The sequence below is a fragment of the Hyphopichia burtonii genome, assembly GCF_001661395.1.
Source record: "Hyphopichia burtonii NRRL Y-1933 unplaced genomic scaffold HYPBUscaffold_5, whole genome shotgun sequence".
In the NCBI taxonomy this organism is placed as follows: Eukaryota; Fungi; Ascomycota; class Pichiomycetes; order Serinales; family Debaryomycetaceae; genus Hyphopichia; species Hyphopichia burtonii.
Window position 1 is genome coordinate 755,056 of NW_017963732.1, and position 27,808 is coordinate 782,863.

Below are 27,808 nucleotides of genomic sequence, written 5' to 3' on the forward strand. Positions count from 1 at the left end.
GTTGACGTAAACAATGTTGTCAGAAGGAAAGATCTCCATCAATTTCTCGGGTGGGATGTTGTTATCATACTCAATAAGCTCGTCACCTTGACTTTTCAAGATCTTAGCATAGTACTTTGAATTCATGTTTTGACTTGAATGAGTTCTGATTCTGAAGATGATCTAGTTGAATTTGGTATTTAAAGACTCTTGTGATTTGTGGTAAGTTTATGTTTGCAACTAAAATCAAAAAAAAATACTCTGCTTCGGCTGCAAAAATAAAGTGTACGGGTGTATTGAAACGAGTGGATGAAGATAAAGGAATTTGCTGGTTATTTCAAACACATAGCAGCTACTGGTGAAGTGTAGTCATAGAGGACATTTGCAAGAAACATTAAAAGAAAACAAACAGTGCCGTTGAATACATATAGCTGAAATGGTGAAGGTATTTCTGTAGAAAGATTAGTTAACAAAGCAACAGATCAGGTGGCACTTTTAGACTTAGAGAAAGTTGCTTTACAAGAATTAATGAGATCTAGCAGCAGTATCTCCTTGTATAATATTTGAGTTTTAGACTTAAGATCTGAAACAATCAAATGGTTAGCTGAACTCGTTAATTCATTCTATATTTACTCTTAAAATGTAAGTCCCGAGTGGCAAAAGGTGATCATAAGCTGAAAGGAATATTCAAGGTATTGGACTGCCTTTGGTATAGTCTAGGCTTCAACAGCCGTCAACTTAGAAGTACGTATATATATATATATATATATATATAGGTGTACGGGTGTATCGATACAAATGAAATCAAAAAGCAACTGACAGTAATCGGCTTTGAATATTCCTCTTCTCTTTAATGAAAACAATCCTTGTTACCACAGGTGCTACCGTGACCTTCAAGTCATTGCTCGACTACGTTGTTTCCGAGAAGTTCATTGGGTATTTGCTTGAGAAACAACCGGTCAAGCTTATTGTTCAATATGGAAACGAGACTGATTCTAATTCGAATAATGTCTCCAAAGAATATTTTAACCAGGGTTTGAAGGCGATAATTGAATCACTTGATCTTTCAGTGAGTAACGAGTTCAATGATAAATCCACCACAGCCTTTAAGTCCTCCAAATATCAATTAGAATTGGAAGTTTTTGGATTCTCTCATAACATTTCCTCGTACATTGAAGAGTCGGACCTCGTCATATCCCACGCCGGAACTGGCTCAATTATAGATGTGCTTCAATTGAAAAAACCTTTGGTTGTTGTTGTAAATGACTCTTTAATGCATAACCATCAGTTGCAAGTTGCCCAAAAATTATCAGACCAAAATTGTTTATTAATGTGTGAAGCCTCTCAATTGAACACCGATGTTTTGACCCAACTTTGTGAAAAAGTCTTTAACCATCACCAGTTTACTGACTTGAAGAAGCCTGATGGCAAAGTTGTCGAAGGTATAATTGCATCTTGTTTCTGAATATCTTCCTTCTTCCTGGGGCACGGGTGTTCACTTAGCGAAAAATGTATGTACATCAATATATAGTGAAAAACATTAAATACTACAACTTCATTCTCTGATTAACTATGGATAGAAGATCATACCTACCCCCGCCGGCCATCACCACGGTCAAACGTAAGAGAAAACCAAGGTTATTCACCAAGGATATCGAGTCACTACTTTATGCAATGGGAGACGGTCCAGTATCATTAGAATCAACTATAAATGCTTTAGATGATTGCTTATCAGAATATTTAGTGGATTTATCACATAAGTCTTTGGATGTTGCCAAAGCATACGGCAGAACAAGAATCAAAATAGACGATTTACCCCTTGTATTGAAAAACGACCCAGTCAAGTTGGCAAGATTTAATTACATTAGAGAACAAAGTCTTAAAATTGAAATGGCCAAAAAAATGTTTGATCATGATCCTGCTGGAGGTGTAGATGAAGAAGACGACCCAAATACCAAGAAGCTTACTAAAAAACAGAAAAAACAATTGGAACAACAAGGTAAAAAGAAGAAGAGGAAGTTAGCTGATGATTATTCTGATGAAAGTGATGATTATTAATGATATATATATATATTTAATTACTATAAAAATTTTATATTTACATGCAAAAACTAATTGTAGTGTTTATTCTTCATCGGATAAATCGATATTTTCAATAGCTCTACCTCTGACATATTTTTCATTCTTAATTTGTTCTTCTAATTTTTGTAAAATCTTATAACCTCCATAAGTGTAAATTATCAAAGTTAACCCACTAATGAAATAGAATCGATATTTCATTTCTTCAACTAAAGTTTCGGTCATTTTAGCACTAACGTATAATGGTAAAGTAATTGAAATAGTGAGTCCCATTAATTTAAAAATTTGTGAGTTCCATTCATCAACTGCTTCCATATCTCCATAAAGAAATGCTATAGTATAATCATATACCTTCTTCAATGGGAATATTGTCCATATAAATACTAAAACATGTCCACTTAAATCAAGAAAATTGAAATATTCACTCTTCATTATTTGATTTCTATAATAACTGATTGGTTCATGAATATAATAGTAATGAATCATTATTAAGGTAAAAGTCACCATTGTAACATTAAATGATCCTCTAAACACTCTTAAATGATTTTCTTGTTCAAATAAATTACGGATCTGGTCAAAAATATTTCTTTCTTCTCCAACTTCATTAGCTGGTCCATCATTTTGGTCAATTGCTGGACCTGCTTCTCTTGCAGCGGCAGCCGTTGGGTTCGTTGCTCCTCTAGCTTCTTGATTCATTCTTTCCTCATATTTCTTATCAAAGTTAGTTAAAATTGATAATAAAACCGTTAATCCAATGAAAATTGAACCAAAATCAGCTAATTTCCCATCTAATGATAATCCGTATTTTTCAATTTCACCTGGAATGATTGGAACCTGAGATAAAAACATAGTCACTGGTCTACCTATCATTAAAGCGACAAGTAAAATCAGTAATATTAAAATAACTGCAAAGATCCATAACATCAAAATTAAATTCAAACATTTAGTTTTGAAATTTGGTGGCCTATAAACAATTGTATAAGCATTATCATTATTAATTTCATCATCCGATGATTCCGTTTCGTAACCTCCATTAGTATTCAAACTAGTATCATTTGATTCTAGTAACTTATCATCTTTTGTCACTGGTACAAATAATTTTTTTATAAATTTACGAGACACGGTATCATTATCAGGAGCTCTAATGTAATTCCCATCAGGAACGAAGCATGCATTAACCTCTGGGTTTTCCTTAAATATTCTCAATGCATTTTTATAGTTAACTGGTCTGGAATAATCTGGTAATGATACCCCCAAAAATCTATGCCACAAATTTCTATAAATGATATAACCACGTTCTTGTGCAATTGGCTTACCTAAAATGAAATGTGATAACCTTAATTTATGACATGATATTTCAAAAACTCTAGTCCAATAGATTTTACAATATTTAGTAATTAAAGGTCTATCATTCATCAAACGATTAAATAAAAATAAACCACCAATAATAGCAAAAATATTAGGTTTTTGAATTGGAAGGAAAACATTATCATCATTAGAAGGTGTAACGATATAACGCAAACCCCACGTAATACCACCAATACCAATGAGAATAAATCCGGTGTAAACTTTAGCACTAAGGTAGATTCTTGATAATTGTAACATAAAAGGTTTAACCAAGGCATCATGAATTAATCTGGCATTAGGATCGTCAGGACTTCTAATAAAGAAAAGGACCCCTGGTCTTAATATTTGGCTTCTAACCATACCAATGAAGAGAGCAAAAAATAACATATATAAAGTACCTAAGGCCCAATAAGAACCGATTCTCAAATAATGAATTTGTAAATTTGGAACCCCAGAAGTAAATAATAATAAGAAACTTGGGTTACCAGTAGACTCGTCAATGGTAGTGAAATGAGGCAATAATAATGGAGCAGCACAAAAATCTAATAGCCAACCACAATAAACTGGGAAGAAGAAAATTTCGATAGCAAAAATCAAAAATACTTTCAAAGTTGAAGATATTTCGAAAAGGATTTTAAAATATTTTCTAGGAGTACCTAAGATTGGTTTTGAACCAGAAATCAATTTTTTCATAAATTTATAACAAGCATAGGAAATAATACAGTAACCGATCGATAACGAGATAATTCTTTCCACCAAAGTTAAAGATTTAAAATCTTCAGTCAGTTCAGCAACCGTGAGGCTAATTTTTCTTAAAAATAAGTCGTCAAAGATCTGATAAACTGGTTTAATTATTAATTCGGTGATTGTGAAAACTGCAAAATCAGTGAAATCATTACCAGTTTTAACTAACGAGCCATCATCATTGATTATATGTCTAACCAAATCTTTACCCTGATTAGTTTGTAAAATTGAATTTATGATAGGACTAATTAAATTTCTAATGATGAGACCAAAAATTCCGGTGAAAGCATTACCCAACATATGAGGAATCAAGTAAAAGAAAAATAAATAAACCCCAATGATAACATCACAAAGAATCATCAGAACTATAGGAGTTTTCAAATTTAAACTCAAACCTAAAAATTCAAAAATGTTTCCTGCACCATTGGCAGCAGCAGCGGCAGCAGCTTCATTATCGGCAGCAGCAGCAGCGGCAGCATCACCGTTGAAACCATTTTCATCTTCAGATTCTGAATCGGAAGATTCATCAACAATTCGAGGAGGATCATCATTTGGAGGATTAAATTCTGGGATATTTTGAGGCTGAGGTTGATTTTGGAGTTCAGGACGAATGAAAATGGTTCTACTTTCGTCATCAAAGTCCAAATCACTATCATTATCTTCATCTTCACCACGATCTGCTTGTGGGAACAAAACCGGAGGTGCCTGTTCTTGTTGGTCCTCATTTGGTTGAGCGTTTATGGCTCTTCTTAAAGCCTCTTCGTGTTGACCATTAGTTTGACGTTCTTGTAAATCATTAATTGCTCTTACTAATTCTTGAACTCTTTGTAAATTAGCATTTGCATCTTCATTACCATTAGCACCTTCATTTCTCAATCCAACCAATGCCTGTTGTAACATATCAACGAGCTTAGTTCTTGGTTCTTTACCAACTTTACGAAGTAATAATTTAGTATAACCCTCATCTCTAACAACCCATTCATGTTCAATAAATAATGCAAGATTAACAAAACCGAAAACAATAAAGTATCTTGCTCCACTGAAGTAAGTGTAGTCGAAAAACTTTGCTGCTTTAAGCAAATAATATTTCGGAGTGTTCACCGGAGGTAAATCATATTGACTAAAATCAACATCTCCAAACATTAAGGCTTCAGTAAAAGTTGAATTAACATGGGGTAAATGTCCGTCCATAGCATAAGTATAAGCTCTACCAATAAATTTCCAAAATATAGGAACTTGAAAGATTAAACAAAGTACGTATAATAAAATTGATAACGAGATGATTGAAGTTGAGCTAATAACTTGTAAAAATTTAAGCCAAATAAACTTAATTGGTATCTTAGATGGCATGTTCTCATCATAAATCGTTCTGAACTTATAAGGAGTATTACAAATATCACACTGTTCAGTAGATTTATTCGAATGTTTCAACCATTCTAATAAACAATCTTGATGAATATAACGAATTGATCCTCGACATTTACAAGGATGGAGTAATGGCTGTGATGGCGTTCCTTCACCACGACAAATCCGACAATTGTTTTCTGAGTCTGACATGGTGCACCTAAGCAATCATTGGTTCGGAAAGAAGGCAATCACAATCAATTATTGGAATTTTCAAAAGAGATAGATGTCTAATCAGTTGAAGTTAACCTTTTCTAAAGTATGACTTGTGAAATTTCGCACGAAAGTCAAAAAAAAAAAAAATTTTTTTTCGGTCTTCTGTTGCTACGATTGCAAAAATATCATAAAGAGTTTATATTATAGAGAACGGGAACAAGTAGTTCTGGTAGTAGTAGAGTATGTAGTAAAGCAGGTAGTATAATGGTTCGAGTATCAATAAATATATAAAGAAACACTCATTATTGATGACAAGAACGAGCAGAGATGATGTTTCAATAAATATGATACTTATTATTGAGATAATCATGAGGAATCAACTATTAATTTTGTATAGTTTCTTCATTTGCTGGGGCCTGTTTAACTGATTCTACTTTTTCGTGATTATCAGTTTCTTCCAAGTCAACAGCGGCTGGAGGAGCATTATTTTGATTTTCAATAACTTCTTCGGCAATTGGAGCTTCTTCTGAGACTTCATTAGGGAATTCTGATTCGTGAGCTTCTTCTTGAGCCAATTCAACTTGTAAAGGAGTTTCTTCGGCTTCCTTATAATCAGCTTGGTTTTCCACTGGAACAGCGGAGATTTTGGCTAATTCCAGTTGGATAGATTCAGAAGCTGAAGCCAAAGCCGAAGCAGTTGCCACTGAGTAATCTTCATAAGAGTCAAAAAAGGCATTACAATCAAAATCCCAAGAGTTTAACCCTTTGACGCGGTTACATTGAGGTTTGGTCCAAGGTTTACCATAAACAAGAGGACTTAATTGGATGTAAAAGACCAAACTGAACATTAGAAAGATTGATAATCCAACATAAGCGATTTTTTGAATATGTTTTGAACTAGCAGCCAAATAATTGACAAAAATATCAAAGAAATGACCCAAGACCAAAATACCAAAGTAAGCAGCAGGAATATAATGATGTAAGAATAATTGACGACCCATAATGAAGAATGGTAAATAATGTAACCCCCAACCAGCTAAATATAAGAAAACTTGAGTATTGAAATTGAAAACATGTTTATTATCAGCAACTTTTTGACCTGATTGCCATCTGATAATTGAAAATGCAGTGTGAATAAGGAAAGCAACAATACATAAAGTAGAAGACCACCAAACCACAGCATTACCTAAGAAATAAACTTGTTTATTTTCACGAACCCAATAATTGATACCTCTTAAAAGAAGAGGCCATTCAGTTGGACTTGATTGCCAATTATGGTGTTCGGTTAAACCTTGATTAATTTTCCACATTGTTTTATGGGATTCTAAAATTTTATCCCATAACGATAATTTAGGATAATTAATGATTTCTTTTTCATTGGCTGGAATACGATCATTTTCATTGGTTTCAATATACCAATGGGTTAAAGGACGATAACCTTGAGAAGCAGTAGTAACTTCTTGTTGATCAAACCCCCAATCCGGTAATTTAACTTCACTTGAGAAAAGATAATGACCAGTCATTGCGTGTCTGAATCTGATGATTGTATTCAAGGCTTTAACATCATCTCCGGTAGATTTTGATTTATGTTTAACGATTTCCACGATAAAGTCATCATTAGCATCCCCGGCAAAACCTTCAAACCCATAACAAGAAGCTTCCTTTTGCCAATCACGTTCACTGACTGGAGGTTTTTCATCGTGAGAGTGTAATCTACGACCAGTATTGATATGAACCAATCTAATTTTCATATTATCAGTCAAGGGAACAAAATGATCGGGGATGGTATCGTTATAAGGTTCAATCAACCAATTGTTATTAGTATCTAAATGGGGGTATAAAGTAATTTGTTGTTGTTTAGAGCCGGTTGGATAGAAATTATTATGAGAGTGTAAATAACCACCTCTAGTTTCCAAATGACGAATAGTGATGATCGAACCTAAACCAACGTTGGCGGTAATATCACGGGGAATGGTATTACCATTAAGATTTGATCTAAAAGCACTAGTCATAAAAGGACCCCCATCACCTTCATTTGATAAAACTTGGAAATGGATACCAAAGAAAACAACGTATAATAAAGCAGGAATACCTAATAACAAGGCACCACGAGCCACGAAATGACCAACGATTTTTTTGGAAGAAATAGATAAATCACCGATAATAAACCATAATTGGAATAAACAAGAAATACCAACCCAAGCAATGGTGAAAAGCCCCACCCATTTGGAACTCACTGCCAAACCAAGAGCAATTCCGGTGGCAATCAAAGACTTGAACCAGCCAAAACTGAAAGGAATTTGGATTTCAAATTTCTTCAATGCATAAATTGAAGCGGCAATGAAAAAAAGTAATGGAGAGTCCAATAAAATGTAACGAGAAATGGTGGCATTTGCATTTTCAATCATAAGACAACTGGCGGTTAAAAAGGCCACAATGGGTCTAACTCCCGAGTTTCTTAAGGTTAAGTAACATAAGATAATGGTACCCACCCCTAATAAGGCCGGGAAACTTCTCATATAAACATAAGGAACATTAGCTGGGAATTCGTCACCAATGTTCTTGAATTGGAATTCCCCATCAAACCCAAAGATGTAGCCAACGGCGGCAAATAACATCTTAGCCAATGGAGGATGAACATCCATGAAAAATTGTCCCAAGATATATTTACGAGCAAACCCACCAAAATGAACCTCGTCGAAAACAACAGAATTCGGAGTAGCCAAAAACGATAATCTGACAAACAACGAAGTGATTATAAGAATCGCCAATAAAATGTATTCTCCTCCTTGTATTTTTCTATTCTTGATAAGTTTGGGAGTTGGCGTGGTTAATAAAAATGATCTGAGCTTACCGTCCTGGTAAACTGGGTCCACCAATGGATCCACATCAAACAAGCCCTTGTTAGCACCGGCCACCTCTGACTTCTTGAGCAGCTGTTTAGTCCTGGCCATCCTTAGCGTACTTGATTCTAAAGAGATGATAAACAAGCTTGAAATTTTTAACCTGGTGTTTTTTTTTCCATGAATCTTCGCTGCTGAGGTGTCCTCAACGCGTCTCAGGGTCTGAGCAGCTGCCGGAGCATGCTAGTTCTCTGTACACCAACACCACCGGTGCCCTACGGTTGGAGGGGGAGAGGAATACAGGAGCCGTGATGGCTGCTACGTGGTCAGGGGTGCTTGAACGGGGGTGCTGTCCTTGCCATACTGGTGGTGGTAAGGTGTTGGGTGCACGGGCCTGGTTTTGCAACCATTAAACCTTATTGATGTTGAACTTAGTCATTAGTCATTAGTCAAGTCATTAGTCAAGTCATTAGTCATTAGTCATTAAACTCATTAAGCTCATTAAGCTTAGTCATAGTCAAGTTTCAGAGATGGACAGATATACGTTGATGTAAAGTGATATGCAATTAAGCACGTACTACATCAGTACAGTTTACGGTTAAGAGTTTAGCAGTAGTAAACAGACCAGGTTGAACAGTGAAGTATAAGTATAGCAGTAAGTAAGGCAGTAGTATAAGTATAAGTATAAGCAGAAGTATAAGTATAAGTATAAGTATAAGTATAAGTATAAGTATAAGTTTAAGTATAAGTTTAAGTATAAGCAGAAGTATAAGCGTATGTAAGTATAAGTAAGCATAAGCATAAGTATGAGTGTTGAACAATGTAAGAACAGAATAAGTAAGGCTAATAGTAAGTAAGACACTAGCTACTATAACAATAGTCAAAGGCACGGGATGTACGGATTTGTTTTTGCAACCATTACACCAGCCGTATTAACAGGAAGCCATGGGAACCAGGCCCTCGACAACAGAGGAGGCCCCTGGCAGCCACGGATAGAGGCTACGGACAGAGGACCCCGAGAGGCTACGCAGAGGACACGGATAGAGGATGGAGGAAAAAGGAGGACAATGGGGAGGTGGGTGTGGGGGTGTACGGAGGCTGATTTGATCTTATCAGGGGTTTAAGCAAGGATAATAAATTAGAAATTAATAATTAGTAGAAAACACCACATAGCAGAGTAATCATGACATATTATACGTATACTGTTACATGGTGAGTATAGGAAGGGAACAGGGAAAGTGAGCAAGATGCTAACTATAGTATAGGCCCGCTGGAAGGGAAGAAGTGGTTCAGATCACTGGATCATTTGATGGGTGGACGTTGTCGAGTGAATTGACGGCAGAGAATGAGTATCAGAAGCAATTTAGGTTTGATAAGCCGGAAAAGGTTGTGTTTAAGTTTATTGTAGATGGGAATTGGACCACCAATGATGAATATAAGGTTGAGTATGATGAAAATGGAATGAAGAATAATTATATTGATGCAGAAGAGATGATTAAAGTTGAAGAATTTGAAGAAGAAGAAGATAAAGAAGATAAAGAAGAAGATAAAGAAGATAAAGAAGAAGATAAAGAAGAAGATAAAGATCGAAAGAACGACTTAACCCAAGTATCAACCAGTTCATCATTTGCAGCAGTTCTGATTCCAGGATCATCGGGATCAAATTTTGAAAATGTGGATGAAGCGAGTTGTCGTAACGCCCCCATACAAGAACCAATTATCGAATCCCCAATCAACCAGTCCACCTCAACGTTGCCTCAAGGAACGGGAGGCCCTGGAGGAACTGGAACCAACTCCATACAAACGAGTCACCATTCTGGTTATGGTCTTGATGATGGGGGTTCTAATTTACAAAATGATTCAGTAATGCCAGGAACATGGAATGAAACTACTAAGAAAGAAGGAATTTTATCAAGATTTAAAGGTTTATTTAAATAATATATAGTCTTACTTTTTTGACTTCTTTTTCTTTTTTTTACTAATTTTATTATCTTCTTTTAATTCATCTTCTTTAGTATCTAATTTAGTATCATTTAATTCAAATTTTTTATTACTCATTAAACTAGATAACCCAACCGAATGTTTCAGTTCAATATTAACCCCATTTGGTCCTAAAAATGTTAATAACCTGGAAAATTCTTTAATTTTATTGGTTTTATATTTAAGGCTTTTATTGGATCGTGGATTATATACTTTAAACTTGGTGATATTACCCGGCTTGGTCTTGGACTTGGTATAAGTGATTGACACCGTAGACGACGGATACGCACTCAAGAGATGAGTGGCATTATTGATAAAGGTATCAACTGACATGGTTGATTAATGAGTAGTTGATAATTTTTCGACATTCGCAGATGTAATTAAATCTCACCTGCTACTTGTCTAGTGCACTATTACTTACGCTATATACTAGACTAGTCCACTGGTCATATATGTTCTTAGAATACTTATATGCTAGTGCTGTAGCGTCCGACTCGTGCTATACAAATATCTAGCAGGAGTACTACTGAACCCCTATGCTAGTAAGAATCACTATTGTAATACTACATTAGTACAGTGCTAGGAGGTACTAAGACTATTAAAATAATATATCAAGCACTATTCTGACTATTCTAATTATTCATTCTTATACTAGTTGGTTATACTAATAACAATACTATTGTTAAGACTAGCGATAGCTGCTACTAAGATCCTAACATATACGACGGTTTCTTAGTACATGATACGGCTAATACTAGCTAATACTATACAGCTAATAATAATATTCGATGCTGTACTAATCTGCTAATACTATACAGCTAATAATAATATTCGATGCTGTACTAATCTGCTAATACTATACAGCTAATAATAATATTCGATGCTGTACTAATCTGCTAATACTAATACAAGGACTAGTACAACTACTAATACAAGGACTAGTACAACTACTAATACAAGGACTAGTACAGCTACTAATACAAGGACTAGTACAACTACTAATACAAGGACTAGTACAACTACTAATACAAGGACTAGTACAGCTACTAATACAAGGACTAGTACAACTACTAATACAAGGACTAGTACAACTACTAATACAAGGACTAGTACAACTACTAATACAAGGACTAGTACAGCTACTAATACAAGGACTAGTACAACTACTAATACAAGGACTAGTACAACTACTAATACAAGGACTAGTACAACTACTAATACAAGGACTAGTACAACACGGCTAATACTATTCAGCTAACAATAATATTCTACATGATGCTGTACGAATATGCTAATACATCTACTAATACATCTACATGTATAATATACTCACAGGATCAGTGAAGAATGCGATACGAGATACTAATAACAGGTAATGTATAATAAAGTAGGGACAAGTAAGTATACTACAATCAGTGATACATAAATAGAAGCTTCCTTAATAGATAAACAAAGACTAGGCTCGACCTGATTGGCCCACCAGGTCTACACAAAAGAAGATAATTCAAAGATCTGAAGTCAACTCAACTATTTCAACACAAAAGCACTAGTAAATGTACCTTGAGTTATCAACGAATTATCAATATACTCACAACCTTTTCAGCATCCGTGGACCCAATATAGTAGGGTAAGCAGTAAACGATGAGCAGACAGTAGACAGTAAACGGTAGGCAGTTAACGGTGAGCAGACAGTAGACAGTAAACGGGCAAGTAACGGCAGCCAGTAAGCAGTAAACGGCAAACAGTAAACATATTGTAAGGCTGGGCTCAAGTCGAAATACGAATTCCAGTTGCAGCCAAAGGCGAAGGCACTAATTAATTAAACAATGGACCTAATTTATGTACTAATAAAACTTTTATTAATCCTCTAATTGGGTCGTGTGACTCTTGCAACGATCCACTGGGCTGCCCACAATGTAGCACCCGTATCGCCTTTGTCTGAAGCTGTAGCTGTAGCTGTAGCTGTAGCTGTAGATGAAGTAACAAAAGCGGACTAAGTGCTTATTAGGGATGGGCTGAATGGAATTAAGGTTTGGTAAAAAAAGACCCATACCTCCCACGTGGCAGTCGCATGCTCAATTACCCTTTTCAGCACAGGAGGAAATTTCAGCTTATCAATATATATACACGGGCATGGCCTAATTTTTAAATTATCATTGGTAAATAACGATGAAATTTGGTAAGAATCTTATCCATTTGTCGGTGCCCGAATGGAGAGACTATAATATTGATTATAATGATTTGAAGCACCAAATCAAAGAGTTAAAGGATAAGCCGGCAAACATTAGTTTGCTTTATGGTTCATTTATATCAAATTTTGATTATATCAACTTGTTTATAAGTTCCAAACAACACGAAATCGACGTCAAATTGAATAATGCTTACATGGATTACCATAAGTGTGCTGATCTCCACGGGAGCGTACGGCTGTCGAAAATGGACGAAATCCATTTCCATATACTTATTGACTTATCGATTGAATTGAAAAAATTGAATAAGTTTATTCTCATTCAAAAAATCGCCATTAAAAAAATTTTCAAGAAGTTTATTAAGTATAGTGATATTAAGGATGCTGCCAGTTTTGTAAATCAGTTGCAGAACTACTTGCTTAAGAACCGTCGAAGTGTTTATAATATCGATTTGGGTTACTTGACCAATAAGTTGACCAATTTGGTTAACTTGATCAATAACGAGTCCGAAACCAACTCGGTTAAATCGATATACTCCACGACTTCGTCGTATGAGTTGACCCATTTACTTAAAAAGAATTTTAAAATTGATTTTTTGATTCCTAACGATTCTAATACTACCAATGAATTATTGATTAATTTGAACTTGCATATTAATTTGACTCCCATTAACCAAAGTAAGATTTCCTTTATCTACTTAACCAATAGAGATGTGGCCGATAAGCCCAGCTACATCTTGACCGATTCGTTGCTTAATGAGTCATTGGTGGTGGCTCACACGGGTGGATTGAGAGATTATAGCTACTGTATCTTGCATAATGATATCATCAAGAATTTCTTACACTATTTGAATGGAGACGTTGAGTTGGAATCAACTTTAAAACTGCAGTTGGACGGCCATTTGTCAAGTCTTGCCAAATTGACCATCGATACCATTATTAATGATCAATTAAAACCAAGCTTACAAATTATATGTCAGAGAAATCGATACATTGTTGATTCAAATGAAGATGATTACTTGGTTTGTTTCGATCAAGATATCTACACTACAGATTTACCCAATCTAAACTTGGAATTGAATACTGACAAGTTTGATATCTTCCCCTTTAATCACTTGATTATCAGTTCCAATGATTCAAATTTACATAATTTCGAATCAAATTTAATTACTCAAATAAACGACGATAACTCGTTGAAAATTCAATTTAATTCTTGTTATTTAACTAAGTTACCGTTGAAGGTTCAACAGCTTATCAAAAATAAGTTCAGTTTAAACTTATTCAAAAACCTATCCTTTTTCGAATACTTGAAATCTTGTTATTTTAACCAATTGCCAAATTATTACTCAAATCATTTTCAAATCTTATTAAACTTGAACTTAATGAAAAATTTGGAAAATGTCATTATCATGAATGAAGTTGATGAATTGGACGCTAATATCTTACAATCAAATTCAAATTTCTCTTCTTTTAGAAAACCTTCCTCTAATGAATTAAGTCCATTGATTTCTAAACAAGAACCAGAAATTGAATACGAAACTGATGATAATTATATGCTTTTCTTAAACTTAAACAACGTTAATGATCAATCCCTTTTAAACCAATTTATCTTTAATTGTATTAAATTTAAAACTAAAATTTCAAATTACTCCAATATTATCTTGCATGAAAAAAATTTCCTTTATGATTCTATTAATGATGATCCCTATGAAGATTTTACTAATGATTATCAAATTCAATTTGAAATCGATTATGATAACACTCTAAGCTTCTTTTATTTCTCGTTGCTTCTAATTTCGCTTTTCATCGTGGGCATTGACGGGGGAATCATTTACTCTTTGAAAGTTTTAAACTCAATCAATGAAAATTCCTTGATTGTCTTTGTCTTAATCATGGGATTGTTAACTAGTTTGATTTTCAGCAGCTTTTCAATCCTCATCAGTTTGAAAAGATTTAATCAACTACCCGTGTCTCATTCCTTAGTTCTTGGTTCCGGTACCTTATCCGTGATCGTCTGCGTGGCATGGGGGGTTTATACCATGGTATGATCAACTCCTTAATGGTGAGTTATCATTCACTCCATCCATCAGAAGTCTGCATCTTTTTATTTCTTTAACGATTTTCTATCCTTTTAGCTGGCTATTAGGTATCACGACTATATAGACTTATTGCATTTGTCATTTCTCTTCTATACTTTTGTAGACTTGAAGTTCTTAATACCTTAGTACGCAGTATTCTTGTATGATAGTCTATACGTCTGCAAGATTATCTATATGGTTAACTTTATTGTTATCAGGACCGTTTGTTTAGGTTGCAAAAAAAAATCTCCCGGGGGTGAGTCGAACACCCGATCTCAAGATTACTTTGAGGAGAACCCATTACAGTCTCGCGCCTTAGCCAGCTTGGCCACCGGGAGGAATTTCATGTCAGTGAAAAATTCCGGTTTTGTATACTGGCAATGGTTTCATTTCATTTGAGTGTTTAGATACAAAATCAATTTCTTTATTTGTGAATATTTACTTTTAATTTTTATTTTAAATGAAGATTAAGTAAAACGTTTAACGGGTGAGCACCTTTTTGCCAGAAAATATTGCGTTCAGCGCGAGTTATTTGTACAAGTAGGCAAATGTTTGCGAAAACAGTTTTCTGATTGACGGCTCTTCGACCCAGCACAATCCCTTTGTCCAAATTAATGGTCTAAGTGGTGATGTTGCTCCTGTTTTAGCAAAAATTTGTATCAAAGGTTGGCCGTAGCGAATCGTATAGCCGATTTTGCAACCCAGCCGTCGTTTACAGAACCTTTACAAATGTTTTACAGAACTTCAAATCTTACAAATGCACAGTGCTAGGTGAAAATACATTTGCCCTTTACCTGTGGCCATCATACGAATGATTTTTCTAGTTTCAATCTTTTTCCAATATTTCTGGAAAAATGCAATAATCATGACAATTTTCTCAAAAATCGTCAGCATTAACTATCATGAAAGCCAACACGAGATACAGTAAACTACTATGGTCGGGCAGAACGCGACGTTCTCGCGAACGGGTCTGAGATGAAACCGGTGCCAAAGTAAGGCATCGGGCTTTGAGTACCAGACTTCTATTATCAATATAACCAGGGAAAAAACAACGTCTCAAAGCATATTAGCACTTAGCAAAGAGGATCAAGTACCAGTTATGTCATTCTTCACGTTTTGATCAAGATATTACACTTGCACTAAAACCATGAATTATTCGAATACATTTCTACTTTCAAGTCAGAGAGGGTTATACATGCGTGATATGAGTTCAACCGAACACCAGGATTAGTTCTATTATTCATTCCTTGAATCAGATGCATCCACTAACTACAAACATCAACTCAAACAACTACAAACATCAACTCAAACAACTGCAAACATCAACTCAAACAACTGCAAACATCAACTCAAACAACTGCAAACATCAACTCAAACAACTGCAAACATCAAGTGCAAATATCAACTCAAACATCAAGTGCAAACATGTCAACTTGAGGTAATATCTACTAAAGCAACTCAAACACTCCGACCTGAGTTATCCGAACTGAACACCTAATACTTGCTCCGACTCCTCCACCATCCACTTCCTCTTTGCAATCCACGAGTTCCTCTTTGGACATCACGTTCCTCTTTGATCACAGTAATCTTTGCAACTTGTTTTTGCAATCAAAGATTTCAAACCCCATAGTCCCGCCAGCGCACGACCACCTCTGCCCATCAAACCCCGAGGGTTCCAAATTAATTACCGCAAATACTCAAACTGCCATCACTTGCACCCATTGCACCACGGCTTTCAAAACCAACCCAGTATCACCTCCTCCGATAAGCCAACACAAGGAACGCTTGCTTGTTTTTGGTAAAAACTACAGATACATACCCGAGTCACGTGCACTGACCGAATTGCAAACCCCGTCACAACCAATTAAAGCCGCTTATTTTTTAATTACCAAAAATTGATGCAAGTCACGTGCAGTGATCTAATTCCTGCACACAGACGGGGGTAGTTCCCAGTCTTATCCCATCTTAGGACTCCACGATAGAGTGCAAAAGGTGAAATGATTGCAATTTCCAAAGGATATAACTCTTTCTTTTAGCAGAAACTTCTTTTGAGAGTTGATACGATAACAGGAACAACATGGGGATAACTCAAGCGGAAGCTAGTACGTATAGAGAAGGTTTTAGCAACCAGAGATCGTTGAATACTAACAATTATTCAGTTTCCAGTGTTATTAAGAATTTTGGAGGTCCAAGATTCGTAACTCAACCGGCCAAGTCAGTTGAGTCGTCGTTCAGTGGGTTGGAAGATGCTACTGTTTTGCTTGATAATAATGACCCCTTTGCTATTATTGGGGATTATATCGAACAACAACAGGAACCAGAAGAAGGAATACAACCTGATTTCATTAGTGTGACTACTAATGGGGTTACTTTATTCAAGAACTTACCATTTTTATCATTGAGTAGCTTCAAGAATAACGCTATTGTTATTCACGTTGAATTAACCAATTTTGACTATTCAATCATTACTAGTTTAAGAGATTTAGGATACCCAATTTTAATTTCTCAAAATGCCAGTGAAGCTTATAAGTATTCTAAAATTGGATATAATTTAGCTAATAATTTGCAAAAAAGTGTTTTCCACTTTTTCGCTCCTTCAAGTTATAAAAATAACGAAGGTTTTAAATTGGTTAATAATAAAGAATTATTGAATGGAGAAATTGAAACTATTTTATCTTATTACCAGGTGAAACCTTTTGAAATTGTCAATAAAGTGCATAATGCTAAAGATGCGGTTTTATATTTGGGTCAAATTAATGAAGAAATCATACACTCTTTCACTAAAGAAAATTCTTTATTGATTTCAATCAATTTATATAAACCTTTCAATTTGCAAAGTTTATTATCAATAATTCCTTCTTCAATTGAAAGCATAACCTTGGTTGAACAACTGACCACTACTCCTTCAGCTTCTTTCTGTCCCTTATTACTTGATTTTTTCCAAGAATATACTAAATATCAAAGCTTGAAGAATTTTAATAAAATTGTTGCTGCTAGATTTGGTTTTATAAGTAAAGATAAATTAGATCAATCAGTTTCTAATTTATTGGCTAATACTAGATCGGAAAAACCAATTCAAAATTTATCATTTGGTAAATTAAATATTGAATTAACCACTAAATCATCTCAAGCAAGAATTAATGATTCGGAAAATGCAGTTAAAAATGCAGTCAATTTAGAACAAGCTTATTTAAAATTATTACAACAAGTCAATAAATCAAATTTGAATATTTTGAATGAATATAATTCAGAAAATTTCATTTCCAATAATCCAGAATTTGGTTATGGTTCTTTCTTATATTCAAAAGAACAACAAGATGTTTTGATTAATTTAATTTATAAATCAATTCAAGAAAATGATTTTAACTCCATTAACAATGGTAGATTAATTGAATTATTATCAAATTGGTTGATAAGTGCTAAGGCTGGTTCTACCTTTGGTGAATCTAGCGAGATTATTAACTTGTTAGAATCAGATTCAAACTCGGCCATTGCTAAAGAAATTTTGAATTATAAAAAATTCTTTGAAATTAATTCAAATTGGTTAATTGGATCTGATTCTTGGTCTTTCGATTTGGGTTCTTCAGGAGTTCATAATATTGTTACCTCCGGTAATAATATTAATATGTTGATTATTGATTCTGAACCTTATCAAGAAAAAACTCAAAGTCATAATTCTTCTTTCCGTAAAAAAGATATTGGGTTATACGCAATGAATTATGGTGGTTGTTATGTTGCTTCAGTGGCTATTTATTCTTCTTATACTCAAGTTTTACAAGCTTTTATTGAAGCTGAAAAATTCGAAGGCCCTTCAATCGTTGTTGCTTATTTACCATATCAAAGTGAAAATGATGATACTTTAACCGTTTTGCAAGAAACTAAAAAGGCAGTTGATTCGGGTCATTGGCCATTATACAGATATGATCCTTACTTAGAAAATGAACAGGATTCTTTTAAATTAGATTCTTCTAATTTAAGAAATCAATTAAAAGACTTTTTGGATCGTGAAAATAAATTGACTTTATTAGCTTCCAAAAATCCTTTATTATCAAGAAATTTAACTTCAAATGCTAATACTGAAATTAAAAAACAACAAAATAAAATTGCCGATGAATCTTTTGCTAAATTATTACAAGGTTTATCTGGTCCTCCTTTAACTGTCGCTTTTGCTTCTGATGGTGGTAATGCTGAATCAGTTGCTAAAAAAATTAATAGACAAGCTTTAGGTCGTGGTTTAAAATCAGTTGTTTTATCAATGGATGATGTCTCAATTGAGGATTTACCTTTGGAAACGAATATCGTATTTGTTACTTCAACTTCTGGTCAAGGTGAATTTCCAACTAATGGTAAACAATTCTGGGATGCTTTGAAAAATTCTGTTGATATTGACTTGTCTACAATTAAATTTTCGGTTTTCGGTTTGGGTGATTCTGAATATTGGCCAAGAAAGGAAGATAAACATTATTATAATAAACCAGGTAAAGATTTACATGCTAAATTAAAATTCTACGGTGGTGTTGAATTAATCCCATTAGGTTTAGGTGATGATCAAGATGCTGATGGTTATAATACCGGATTGAAAGAATGGGAAGGTAATTTATGGAAAGCTTTAGGCGTTGATAACGTTGAAGGTGTTGAAGAACCAAAACCTTTGACTAATGAAGATATGAAGATTCAATCTGATTTCTTAAGAGGTACTATTGTTGAAGGTTTAAATGACCAATCAACTGGTTCTATTTCAGCCGTTGATCAACAATTGACTAAATTTCACGGTATTTATATGCAAGATGATCGTGATGTTAGAGAAGAACGTAAAGCTCAAGGTTTAGAACCTGCCTATGCTTTTATGGTTCGTGTTAGATTACCAGGTGGTATTGCAACTCCTAAACAATATCTTAAAATGGATGAATTAGCTGATACTAGAGGTAATGGTACTTTGAAATTAACTACCAGAGCTACTTTCCAATTACATGGTGTTGTTAAACATGATTTAAAACCTGCTATTAGAGGTATGAATTCTACTTTAATGGATACTTTGGCTGCATGTGGTGATGTTAATAGAAATGTTATGGTTTCTGCTTTACCTCATAATGCTACTGTTCATAAACAAGTTTCCGATATTGGTGCTCATATTTCTGAACATTTATTACCTCAAACTACTGCCTATCATGAAATTTGGTTACAAGGTGAAGACGAAAGTGATAAAGTTGGTGATCGTGATGCTTGGGAAACTAGAAAGAAAGGTCCCAAAAAGACTAAGACTTTGGTTGCTGGTAATGCTCTAGCAGATGTTGAGCCAATGTATGGTCCAACATATTTACCAAGAAAATTCAAAGTTGTCATTACTGTTCCACCTTTTAATGATGTTGATGTGTATGCTCATGATATTGGTTTAATTGCAATTCTTGAAGAAAATGAAGTTATTGGATTTAACTTAGTTGCCGGTGGTGGTATGGGTTCTACTCATAACAATAAGAAGACTTATCCAAGAACTGGTTCCATGTTTGGTTATGTTCCAAAAGATAAGGTTCATTTAGCCTGTGAAAAGATTATGTTGGTTCAAAGAGATTTTGGTGATAGAACTAATAGAAAACATGCTAGATTGAAGTATACCATTGATGATTTAACTGTTGAAGTTTTCAAAGAAAAAACTGAAGAATTATTAGGATTTAAGTTTGAAGAGCCAAAACCTTTTGAAATTAAATCTAATGTTGATTACTTTGGTTGGTGTAAAGATGAATTTGGATTAAATCATTTTACATTTTTCATTGAAAATGGTAGAATTGAAGATACTCCTGAATTACCACAAAAAACGGGGTTAAAATTAATTGCTCAATACTTAGAAGGTGGTAGATCAGGAGAATTTAGATTAACTGGTAATCAACATTTATTAATCTCTAATATTGAAGATGAAGACTTAGAACATATTAAATCAATCATGTCTGAATATAAATTAGATAATACTAATTTTTCAGCTTTAAGATTATCATCAGCTGCCTGTGTTGCTTTCCCAACTTGTGGTTTAGCCATGGCTGAATCTGAACGTTATTTACCAAAATTGATTAGTAAATTAGAAGAAGCATTAGAAGAATATGGTTTAAGACATGATTCAATTGTTATGAGAATGACTGGTTGTCCAAATGGTTGTGCAAGACCATGGGTTGCAGAAGTTGCTTTAGTAGGTAAAGCTTATGGTGCTTATAATTTGATGTTGGGTGGTGGTCATCATGGTGAAAGATTGAATAAAATATATAGATATTCAATTAAAGAAGATGAAATTTTATCCATTTTAAAACCAATGTTCAAAAGATGGAGTTTAGAAAGAAATGATGGTGAACCATTTGGTGATTTCTGTATCAGAGCTGGTATTATTAAACCAACCACTGAAGGTAAATACTTCCATGAAGATATTCCTGAGGAAGCTTAATTTATTTCTGGTTATAAATTTGTTTTATCGGACTTTTCTAATTATTTATTTCTTGCATTTTGTTTTTATATAAAGTGAGTTTCACTACATCTCATTTGTTTAGTTTAAATCAATATATATTTATTATACAATGTACTATTCATCATTCGTAAATTACTTTTGTTCATAAACTGATGCTTGTAACTTCAACTCATTCTTATGTAGTTTATCAATATCCGAAAGCAATGTACGGATATGTGGCCTATGGTGCCTTTCTACTTCTAATGCATCTTTCACCTTAACATTTCTTAAGGTAACGCTAACTCCATTCAATCTTCGAAGTACTTTAGATTCACAATTTCTAGCACATTTCTCCAGCTGTTTCTGTAACGCCGCCACGTTGATTCTCTTTAAAGTCTTCAAGTACTCCACTAGCCGCTTCTTCTCCTCCCTACTAAGCTTCGTTGCCATTTTATACCTTTCTCCAAGAGTAAATAGTGTTCTATTGATATTTGTTTGATTCAAAGAGTAGTTTTCCATTGATCAAGTACAAAAAACACCCACACACCTTACACCCGTACACCAAACAGTTTTTTTTTATGGAAAAAAAATCGGTGGCAATCGAAAAGTCAAACCTTCAACTTTGGATCAATTAACCAACCGATTGATACTACGATAAAGCCATCCAGTACACTGAGGGAGAGATTGATACTTCGCTTGGAATAGACAGAAACAAACACATAAAGAAAAATGGGTCTCGAAGCAACAATGATAGCCATTGATAACTCTGAATACATGAGAAATGGTGATTTTCTAACAAATCGATATGAAGCACAATTGAGTGCAACTGAGTTTATTTTCCAGAATAAGGTTAACTCCAATCCAGAGAACACTGTTGGGTTATTGGCTTATGGAGGAAATGGTCCGCAAGTTTTATCTACATTGACTACTGATTTTGGTAAGATATTATCAGGAGCCCATGAAACCAAGATATTTGGAGAAAATCATTTTTCAAACGGGATTCAGGTGGCTGCATTAGCATTAAAACATCGTCAAAATAAAGTTCAAAATCAAAGAATCATTATCTTTGTTGGTAGTCCAATAAATGAACTGGAAAAAGAATTAGAAAAATTGGCTAAAAAAATGAAGAAGAATAACGTTGCAATCGATATAATAAATTTCGGCGAAGAAGCAGTTAATACTTCAAAATTGGAAAAATTTAGTTCTGTTATAAATAATCACGATAATTCTCATCTTGTGACCGTTTCAGCTGGTCCTCGTTTATTATACGAAGTAATTGCATCTTCTCCAATCTTGGTAGAAGATGGATTTGATATGGGAGGTGCAGGTGACTTTGGTGGTGATGGTTTCAATGCAGCAGGTGGTGACTTGATTGATCCAAATATGGACCCAGATTTAGCATTAGCCTTGAGACTTTCTTTAGAAGAAGAAAAGTCTAGACAAGAAAGAGAAGCTGCTGAAAAGGCAAAACAAGAATCTCAAAGTGACTTAACCAAAATCGATGAATCTAAAGAACCTGAAAACGAAGATAAAGATGGTGATACTGATATGAAAGATGCAAAATAAATAGATAATTAAAGATTAATAAATTTTTTACATACGCCATTTTGATAATTGTAAGTATATTACAGGTCTCCCAGGGAACTTTCCCTATTCATTCAATATATCGGATTTTGATATTAAATCTCTTTGTTGGTTTTTTTTAATTTTTTTTTTTTGCTGCCATTTGTGATTGCAAAAAAGAAAAAAGTCCCTATACATTGTACAAACGAATCTTATCAAACCAGAAAAGAGAATTTGGGATTTACTTGCTAGAATTCGGATTAATGTCAAATACAACAGCTGGTTCAGGTGTTTCTGTGGGCAGAAAGCATAAGAAAAAACCAGGACAGTCATCTTCTAAAGTAATAGCATCAGCCTCTAAAAATCCAGTCACATTCATTGCTCCATATAATGAAAGCGTTATAACTCCCATAGCATTAACGAAGGCACATTTTCTTGATGCGTATTCGAAAGGGAAATGGAACTTATCAAAAGTACCTTGTCCTCCATGTTTTGAAGATGTAGGTTTTATGTCACCGCCAGATTGTTATCAAGAATTAAATCGTCGAAAGTCAGTTCAAAAATATAATAATTTAAAGCATTGGGATAATAAAATAATTTTCAAGAAGCAAATACGTCAACTACGTAAAAATTTGAATGTTAATGGATTTTCCATTTCATTGATTGATAAAAATAGAACAATCATTAAATACGAAATGTTATTAGATTTGGGGGAAATCCCAAGAATTGCAGCCATCGATTCTCATACTATATTGTCACAAGGTTATTTTTTATTATTGGATGCATCACAAGATTGGAGAACTCGAACAAATCCTTTTGTTAAAGGTTTGCCATATATTAAATTTTATTGTGGAGTTCCATTGATTGATGAAAAGGGGTACAATATTGGTGCGTTGTCAGTATTTGATTCATTTGCTAAAAAAGAATTTAAAGAAGAACATTGTGAAAAGTTAATTGAAGTATCAAAAGAAATTATGAAAATATTAAATACTCCATATGAAGAAATCTTTGAACAAATTAAAGTATTAGAATCAAATAAATTGGGTAATGATGTTTCTTTGAGAAACAATGAATTAAAAGAATTATCACTTAAATTAGGTCGAGCAACTAGTAGAGGTGGTACATTAATGTCAGTTTTTGAAAAAGATGGACTGGGTAATGCTTATTCACAAAATCATAATTTTAGATTTTCAAAATTTTTAAAGGAAGAATCAAATGAAGAAGATAAATTAATACAACAAGAAAAATTATCAAATTTTAATAAATTATATCAAGTTGGTAGTTTAAAAATTGCAGCTTCGATATTATCGAAAACTATATCTACAAATTGTAAAATTGATTTTGTTTATTTCTTAGAAATTAGAATCTCTGAACAATTCACCATTTCAAATAAGTATTTCCCTCCAAATGTTAAAAAAATTGATGCTGAAAAATTTAAATATGCCAATAAATTAATTAAGGTTAATGATTCAGAAGGAGCTAATGTCGATTTAATGACTAGAATCATTGGAATATATGGTTCAAGTCATCAGGCTTTAAATTTCGAAAATTTAATTCATTATAAAGCTTTTTTATCAGAATTTGGGATTAAGTACGAAAATCCATCTAAATTAACTCCTTATAATAAAGGGATTATCATGCCATTTTATCGATATAATTGCAAGTTGATAAGAAAAGATAAAGGCAAAGATATTGGAGGTAATCAAAAGATTAATGTTTATCTTAGAAGTGGTGGATATTTAGTTGGATTATTTAATAAATCAATCCTGAAGAATTCATTTGATTCTCAATTAATATCAAGGGTTTTCGATAATACTAATATTTTAAAGACAATCTATATTACAGGTGATTAAACAGGCATACATATATATCAATCATAGTCCATATCTCTTAATGCATCTAATCCTTCATCGTCTGATTGATGGTCGATTTGTTTAGGTTGTAGATCATTAATATCTGGTAAATCAGATTGTGTATTCTTTGATTTCAAAGCTTCTAGTATATCTTCATCGTCAGAAAAGTCATCTTGATCATTTGAAGCATTGTTATTTTTATTCAAAGCTTCATCAGTATTTATAATTTCTTCATCATCACTTGGATAATCATTTCCTACGAATAAATCATTTGATTTAACATTCATAAAACTCCAGTCGTCTTCGTCATCATTATTATTTGGTTGTTCTGGATCAGCGTATAATTCATCATCATCATCAATCTGTTTATTAATATGATCAAATAAATCTTGATTATCTGATTTTTCATTCGAATGAACAATTATACCATTTGCTCTTTTATAATCATTAATTTCTTTTTCAATTAAGCCCTTTCTATAAATCTTCAAACTAGCAGCATTTGGACCACTGCCAAAATTTCTCAATAATTGTATACAATCTTTAAAATTAGCTTTTGGGAATAGCGAATGACACCATAATTGATAAAAATGTAATACTAATTCTAAATTATCGTAGGATTGTTGTAATTTCAAGTTTTTCAATTGACTCGAACTGAATTTAGTTTTCTGAATCTTCTTATTGAATCTAGAGTCTCTATTTTTCAAATTTTTAATTAACTTTGGATGATTTTTGATTATATATTTCAACCCAGTTGGTTTATTCAAGAGTCTATCATTATCGATTTTGGCAATTTTATGTGATTTATGAATCTTAATTGTTTGGTCCAAACCTAAAGCATCTTCTTCAACCGGCTTAGAAACCTCTGGCAAATTATCACTAACGAATAACTCGTCCATAATGTCTTATTTGAAGGATGAAGATTGATTTATTGGGACTTAAAGACGCGTCTCTTGTATATATAAGTCACTTGGTGTATGGGTCTAATTTCACACTCACGTGATAAGAAAGAATGTACGGAGGTTTATCTGGCGACTTCAAGTACATCTTTTTGTAATAGAACAGAGAATGATCAAGTGATAGAATATCAGTTATCACTATGAAATAGAATATCAGTTATCACTATGAAATAGAATATCAGCTCTCACTATGAAATAGAATATCAGCTCTCACTATGAAATAGAAGTAAGACCAAGAGAACTCAAAACGAAAAACACAGTACATAAAATTAGACTTTTAGAAGTCGGATAATTCTGACTCAAGGAATAGTAATTTGAATTTTTTTTCTAAAGAGATCTTTTTATATATGGGAAAGCTTCTTGATCCCATGTTGGAAAATAAGAATCTCATGATTATGGCGCTTACCTTTGATTTCTTGGATGCCACTTTTCAGGTTCTAATCTCTTTTGAATGCAAAACCACGTATTAGATTGCAAAAAAGAATCTCAATTAGAGAAGACACGGTCTAAACTTTAGAATAAAAGATCGAGACATTTAAAAGTATTGTATTACTAAATAAGATTTTAAGATAAGAATAGATTGTAAATAGAAGAGAATAAGAACTATCTTGAGAAATCAAGCACTATGTTAAAACAAAACAGACGATGCAATTCATATGATGTATATGTACACAAGTGAAGGAACCCATTCAATTATACAGACCTAAAGTAGAGATGAAAGAGAGATTCTGAAACACACTTTTACTTAGGAAAAGTGCACAGATCGCTGCACTGATGCAAAGCTTGTTTAATTTGAAACAGACGTGCATCACAAGAAAGTGGCAGTTGATATACATTGCCTAAATCCCAGGTTAGCATAAGTAGAAACAAACTCCCACTGGTTCCCTGAAAAGAATGTTTAGTAATTATTTAAAAGGCTTCAATTTAACAGTGGTAATAATACACCCGTACACAGTTTGTTTTTGCAACCGAAGCAGAGTATTTTTTTGATTTTAGTTGCAAACATAAACTTACCACAAATCACAAGAGTCTTTAAATACCAAATTCAACTATATCATCTTCAGAATCACAGCTCATTCAAGTCAAAACATGAATTCAAAGTACTATGCTAAGATCTTGAAAAGTCAAGGTGACGAACTTAATGAGTATGATAACAACATCCCACCCGAGAAATTGATGGAGATCTTTCCTTCTGACAACATTGTTTACGTCAACTACATTCCTCCTGATGTTATGATAGAAAGGTATCGAAACCAATGGTATGATGATAATCAGTTAAATGACCATAGATTAGTCTATGTCAGTTCTATTTCAATCGCCGGATATACTTATTCTGGAAGAATTGAGTTTATCAAGGCATCCACGCACGAGCTATTGAAAGAGAAGTATCCTCGTAAGCGGTTGATATACATCAACAGTGTCACACCTGACTTGTTGGAAATGATGAGTCCTCGCGAAAGGTATAAGATTAAGTCCGACTTAGAAGGGATGGTAGTGACCTCAGGCCAGGTCGATATCCGCCTATTGGTTAACATGGCCATCCCTTTTTTTACAATCTTTTTGAAACCTGATGAATTGAAAAAAATCACGGAAAGCCTGAGGGTTCATGGTGCTAAACCCAAAAGTGAGTTAGTCAAGTTCCAGTTGATATTAGAAACTGAATTGAATGACAAAATATTTAACAAATTAAAACGTTTTCAACAGTGTTTAAAGGAGGAGATTTTAAGACCAGGCGAAGGAACCTACGAAGATAAATGGCTTAGAATAAGCGGAGCATATTCATTATATTATTCTTGTTCATTTCCAGAAAACGAAGCAGATTGTCTTGATCTCTTTAAACATTACATTGGATATCCGACAACCAGTTTTCTTGCTGCTGCAGGCCATGCTATTGAACTTACAAAAAATCAAATGGTTAGTGACAAAAGCAGTCAGGTGAGTAGTAGCAATGGGAGATCAACAGACCAGGTTAAGGGAAGACCGGACTTGCTTTATTCGAAGAATAAAGTCCCTTTATTGATTGTTGAAGTTAAGGGCCCCCGTTTTAGTGACTTGGTCAAAGATGGAATTAATGAATCAAGTGAGGCTTTCAAATCAATCAAAAGGCAAGTAGGCAGATACTTCGTTGTCTGCAAAACAACTCGTGCTATGATAACTAATTTCCACCACACCCTTTACATAGAAATTGATGAATCTAGACTCAGTCAATTG

The 27,808-nt window shown here is 33.8% G+C and overlaps 13 protein-coding genes and 1 non-coding gene across 14 annotated transcripts; 7 read left to right on the plus strand and 7 right to left on the minus strand.

Annotated features, from left to right (window-relative positions):
- The first annotated feature begins 746 nt into the window (after positions 1–746).
- On the plus strand, positions 747–1,721 carry HYPBUDRAFT_217016 (N-acetylglucosaminyldiphosphodolichol N-acetylglucosaminyltransferase catalytic subunit). The gene has a single exon (XM_020223084.1). The coding sequence runs from the start codon at positions 833–835 to the stop codon at positions 1,442–1,444; it is 612 nt and encodes a 203-aa protein (XP_020075715.1). The 5' UTR covers positions 747–832; the 3' UTR covers positions 1,445–1,721.
- Positions 1,573–1,926, plus strand: TAF19 (Taf19p; the record flags this gene model as incomplete). The annotated part of the gene is made up of 1 exon (XM_020223832.1): positions 1,573–1,926. A coding segment is annotated over one exon (354 nt), but the record flags the coding sequence as incomplete, so codon positions are not given.
- A 177-nt stretch (positions 1,927–2,103) lies between these two features.
- HYPBUDRAFT_242234 (E3 ubiquitin-protein ligase) lies at positions 2,104–5,864 on the minus strand (the record flags this gene model as incomplete). Its single annotated transcript, XM_020223290.1, has 1 exon — positions 2,104–5,864. Exon 1 carries the CDS (start codon positions 5,704–5,706, stop codon positions 2,104–2,106), a length of 3,603 nt encoding a protein of 1,200 aa, XP_020075717.1. The 5' UTR covers positions 5,707–5,864.
- Positions 5,865–5,918: 54 nt separating this feature from the next.
- PMT1 (dolichyl-phosphate-mannose-protein mannosyltransferase) lies at positions 5,919–8,663 on the minus strand (the record flags this gene model as incomplete). Its single annotated transcript, XM_020219786.1, has 1 exon — positions 5,919–8,663. One exon carries the CDS (start codon positions 8,661–8,663, stop codon positions 6,093–6,095), a length of 2,571 nt encoding a protein of 856 aa, XP_020075718.1. The 3' UTR covers positions 5,919–6,092.
- A 695-nt stretch (positions 8,664–9,358) lies between these two features.
- On the plus strand, positions 9,359–10,592 carry HYPBUDRAFT_167611 (uncharacterized protein; the record flags this gene model as incomplete). Its single annotated transcript, XM_020222776.1, has 4 exons — positions 9,359–9,401; positions 9,480–9,627; positions 9,729–9,764; positions 9,818–10,592. 4 exons carry the CDS (start codon positions 9,359–9,361, stop codon positions 10,488–10,490), a joined length of 900 nt encoding a protein of 299 aa, XP_020075719.1. The 3' UTR covers positions 10,491–10,592.
- HYPBUDRAFT_87340 (signal recognition particle subunit) lies at positions 10,590–10,859 on the minus strand (the record flags this gene model as incomplete). The annotated part of the gene is made up of 1 exon (XM_020223801.1): positions 10,590–10,859. A coding segment is annotated over one exon (270 nt), but the record flags the coding sequence as incomplete, so codon positions are not given.
- Positions 10,860–11,863: 1,004 nt separating this feature from the next.
- Positions 11,864–12,337, minus strand: HYPBUDRAFT_153398 (uncharacterized protein; the record flags this gene model as incomplete). The annotated part of the gene is made up of 1 exon (XM_020221526.1): positions 11,864–12,337. A coding segment is annotated over one exon (171 nt), but the record flags the coding sequence as incomplete, so codon positions are not given.
- A 328-nt stretch (positions 12,338–12,665) lies between these two features.
- On the plus strand, positions 12,666–14,906 carry HYPBUDRAFT_242238 (uncharacterized protein). Its single transcript, XM_020223291.1, has one exon. The coding sequence runs from the start codon at positions 12,702–12,704 to the stop codon at positions 14,766–14,768; it is 2,067 nt and encodes a 688-aa protein (XP_020075722.1). The 5' UTR covers positions 12,666–12,701; the 3' UTR covers positions 14,769–14,906.
- A 138-nt stretch (positions 14,907–15,044) lies between these two features.
- Positions 15,045–15,136, minus strand: HYPBUDRAFT_t131. The gene has a single exon. It is a non-coding gene; the product is annotated as a tRNA-Tyr (tRNA).
- A 1,422-nt stretch (positions 15,137–16,558) lies between these two features.
- Positions 16,559–21,255, plus strand: ECM17 (sulfite reductase (NADPH) subunit beta). The gene is made up of 2 exons (XM_020222569.1): positions 16,559–16,900; positions 16,958–21,255. The coding sequence occupies exons 1-2, from the start codon at positions 16,876–16,878 to the stop codon at positions 21,223–21,225; spliced, it is 4,293 nt and encodes a 1,430-aa protein (XP_020075723.1). The 5' UTR covers positions 16,559–16,875; the 3' UTR covers positions 21,226–21,255.
- Positions 21,256–21,378: 123 nt separating this feature from the next.
- HYPBUDRAFT_110932 (uncharacterized protein) lies at positions 21,379–21,675 on the minus strand (the record flags this gene model as incomplete). The annotated part of the gene is made up of 1 exon (XM_020218796.1): positions 21,379–21,675. The coding sequence occupies one exon, from the start codon at positions 21,673–21,675 to the stop codon at positions 21,379–21,381; it is 297 nt and encodes a 98-aa protein (XP_020075724.1).
- A 279-nt stretch (positions 21,676–21,954) lies between these two features.
- RPN10 (proteasome regulatory particle base subunit) lies at positions 21,955–22,791 on the plus strand (the record flags this gene model as incomplete). The annotated part of the gene is made up of 1 exon (XM_020218767.1): positions 21,955–22,791. One exon carries the CDS (start codon positions 21,955–21,957, stop codon positions 22,789–22,791), a length of 837 nt encoding a protein of 278 aa, XP_020075725.1.
- Positions 22,792–23,051: 260 nt separating this feature from the next.
- Positions 23,052–24,601, plus strand: HYPBUDRAFT_7044 (uncharacterized protein; the record flags this gene model as incomplete). Its single annotated transcript, XM_020223627.1, has 2 exons — positions 23,052–24,530; positions 24,590–24,601. The coding sequence occupies 2 exons, from the start codon at positions 23,052–23,054 to the stop codon at positions 24,599–24,601; spliced, it is 1,491 nt and encodes a 496-aa protein (XP_020075726.1).
- Positions 24,602–24,958: 357 nt separating this feature from the next.
- On the minus strand, positions 24,959–25,489 carry CSM3 (Csm3p; the record flags this gene model as incomplete). Its single annotated transcript, XM_020223810.1, has 1 exon — positions 24,959–25,489. A coding segment is annotated over one exon (531 nt), but the record flags the coding sequence as incomplete, so codon positions are not given.
- Positions 25,490–27,808: the final 2,319 nt, after the last annotated feature.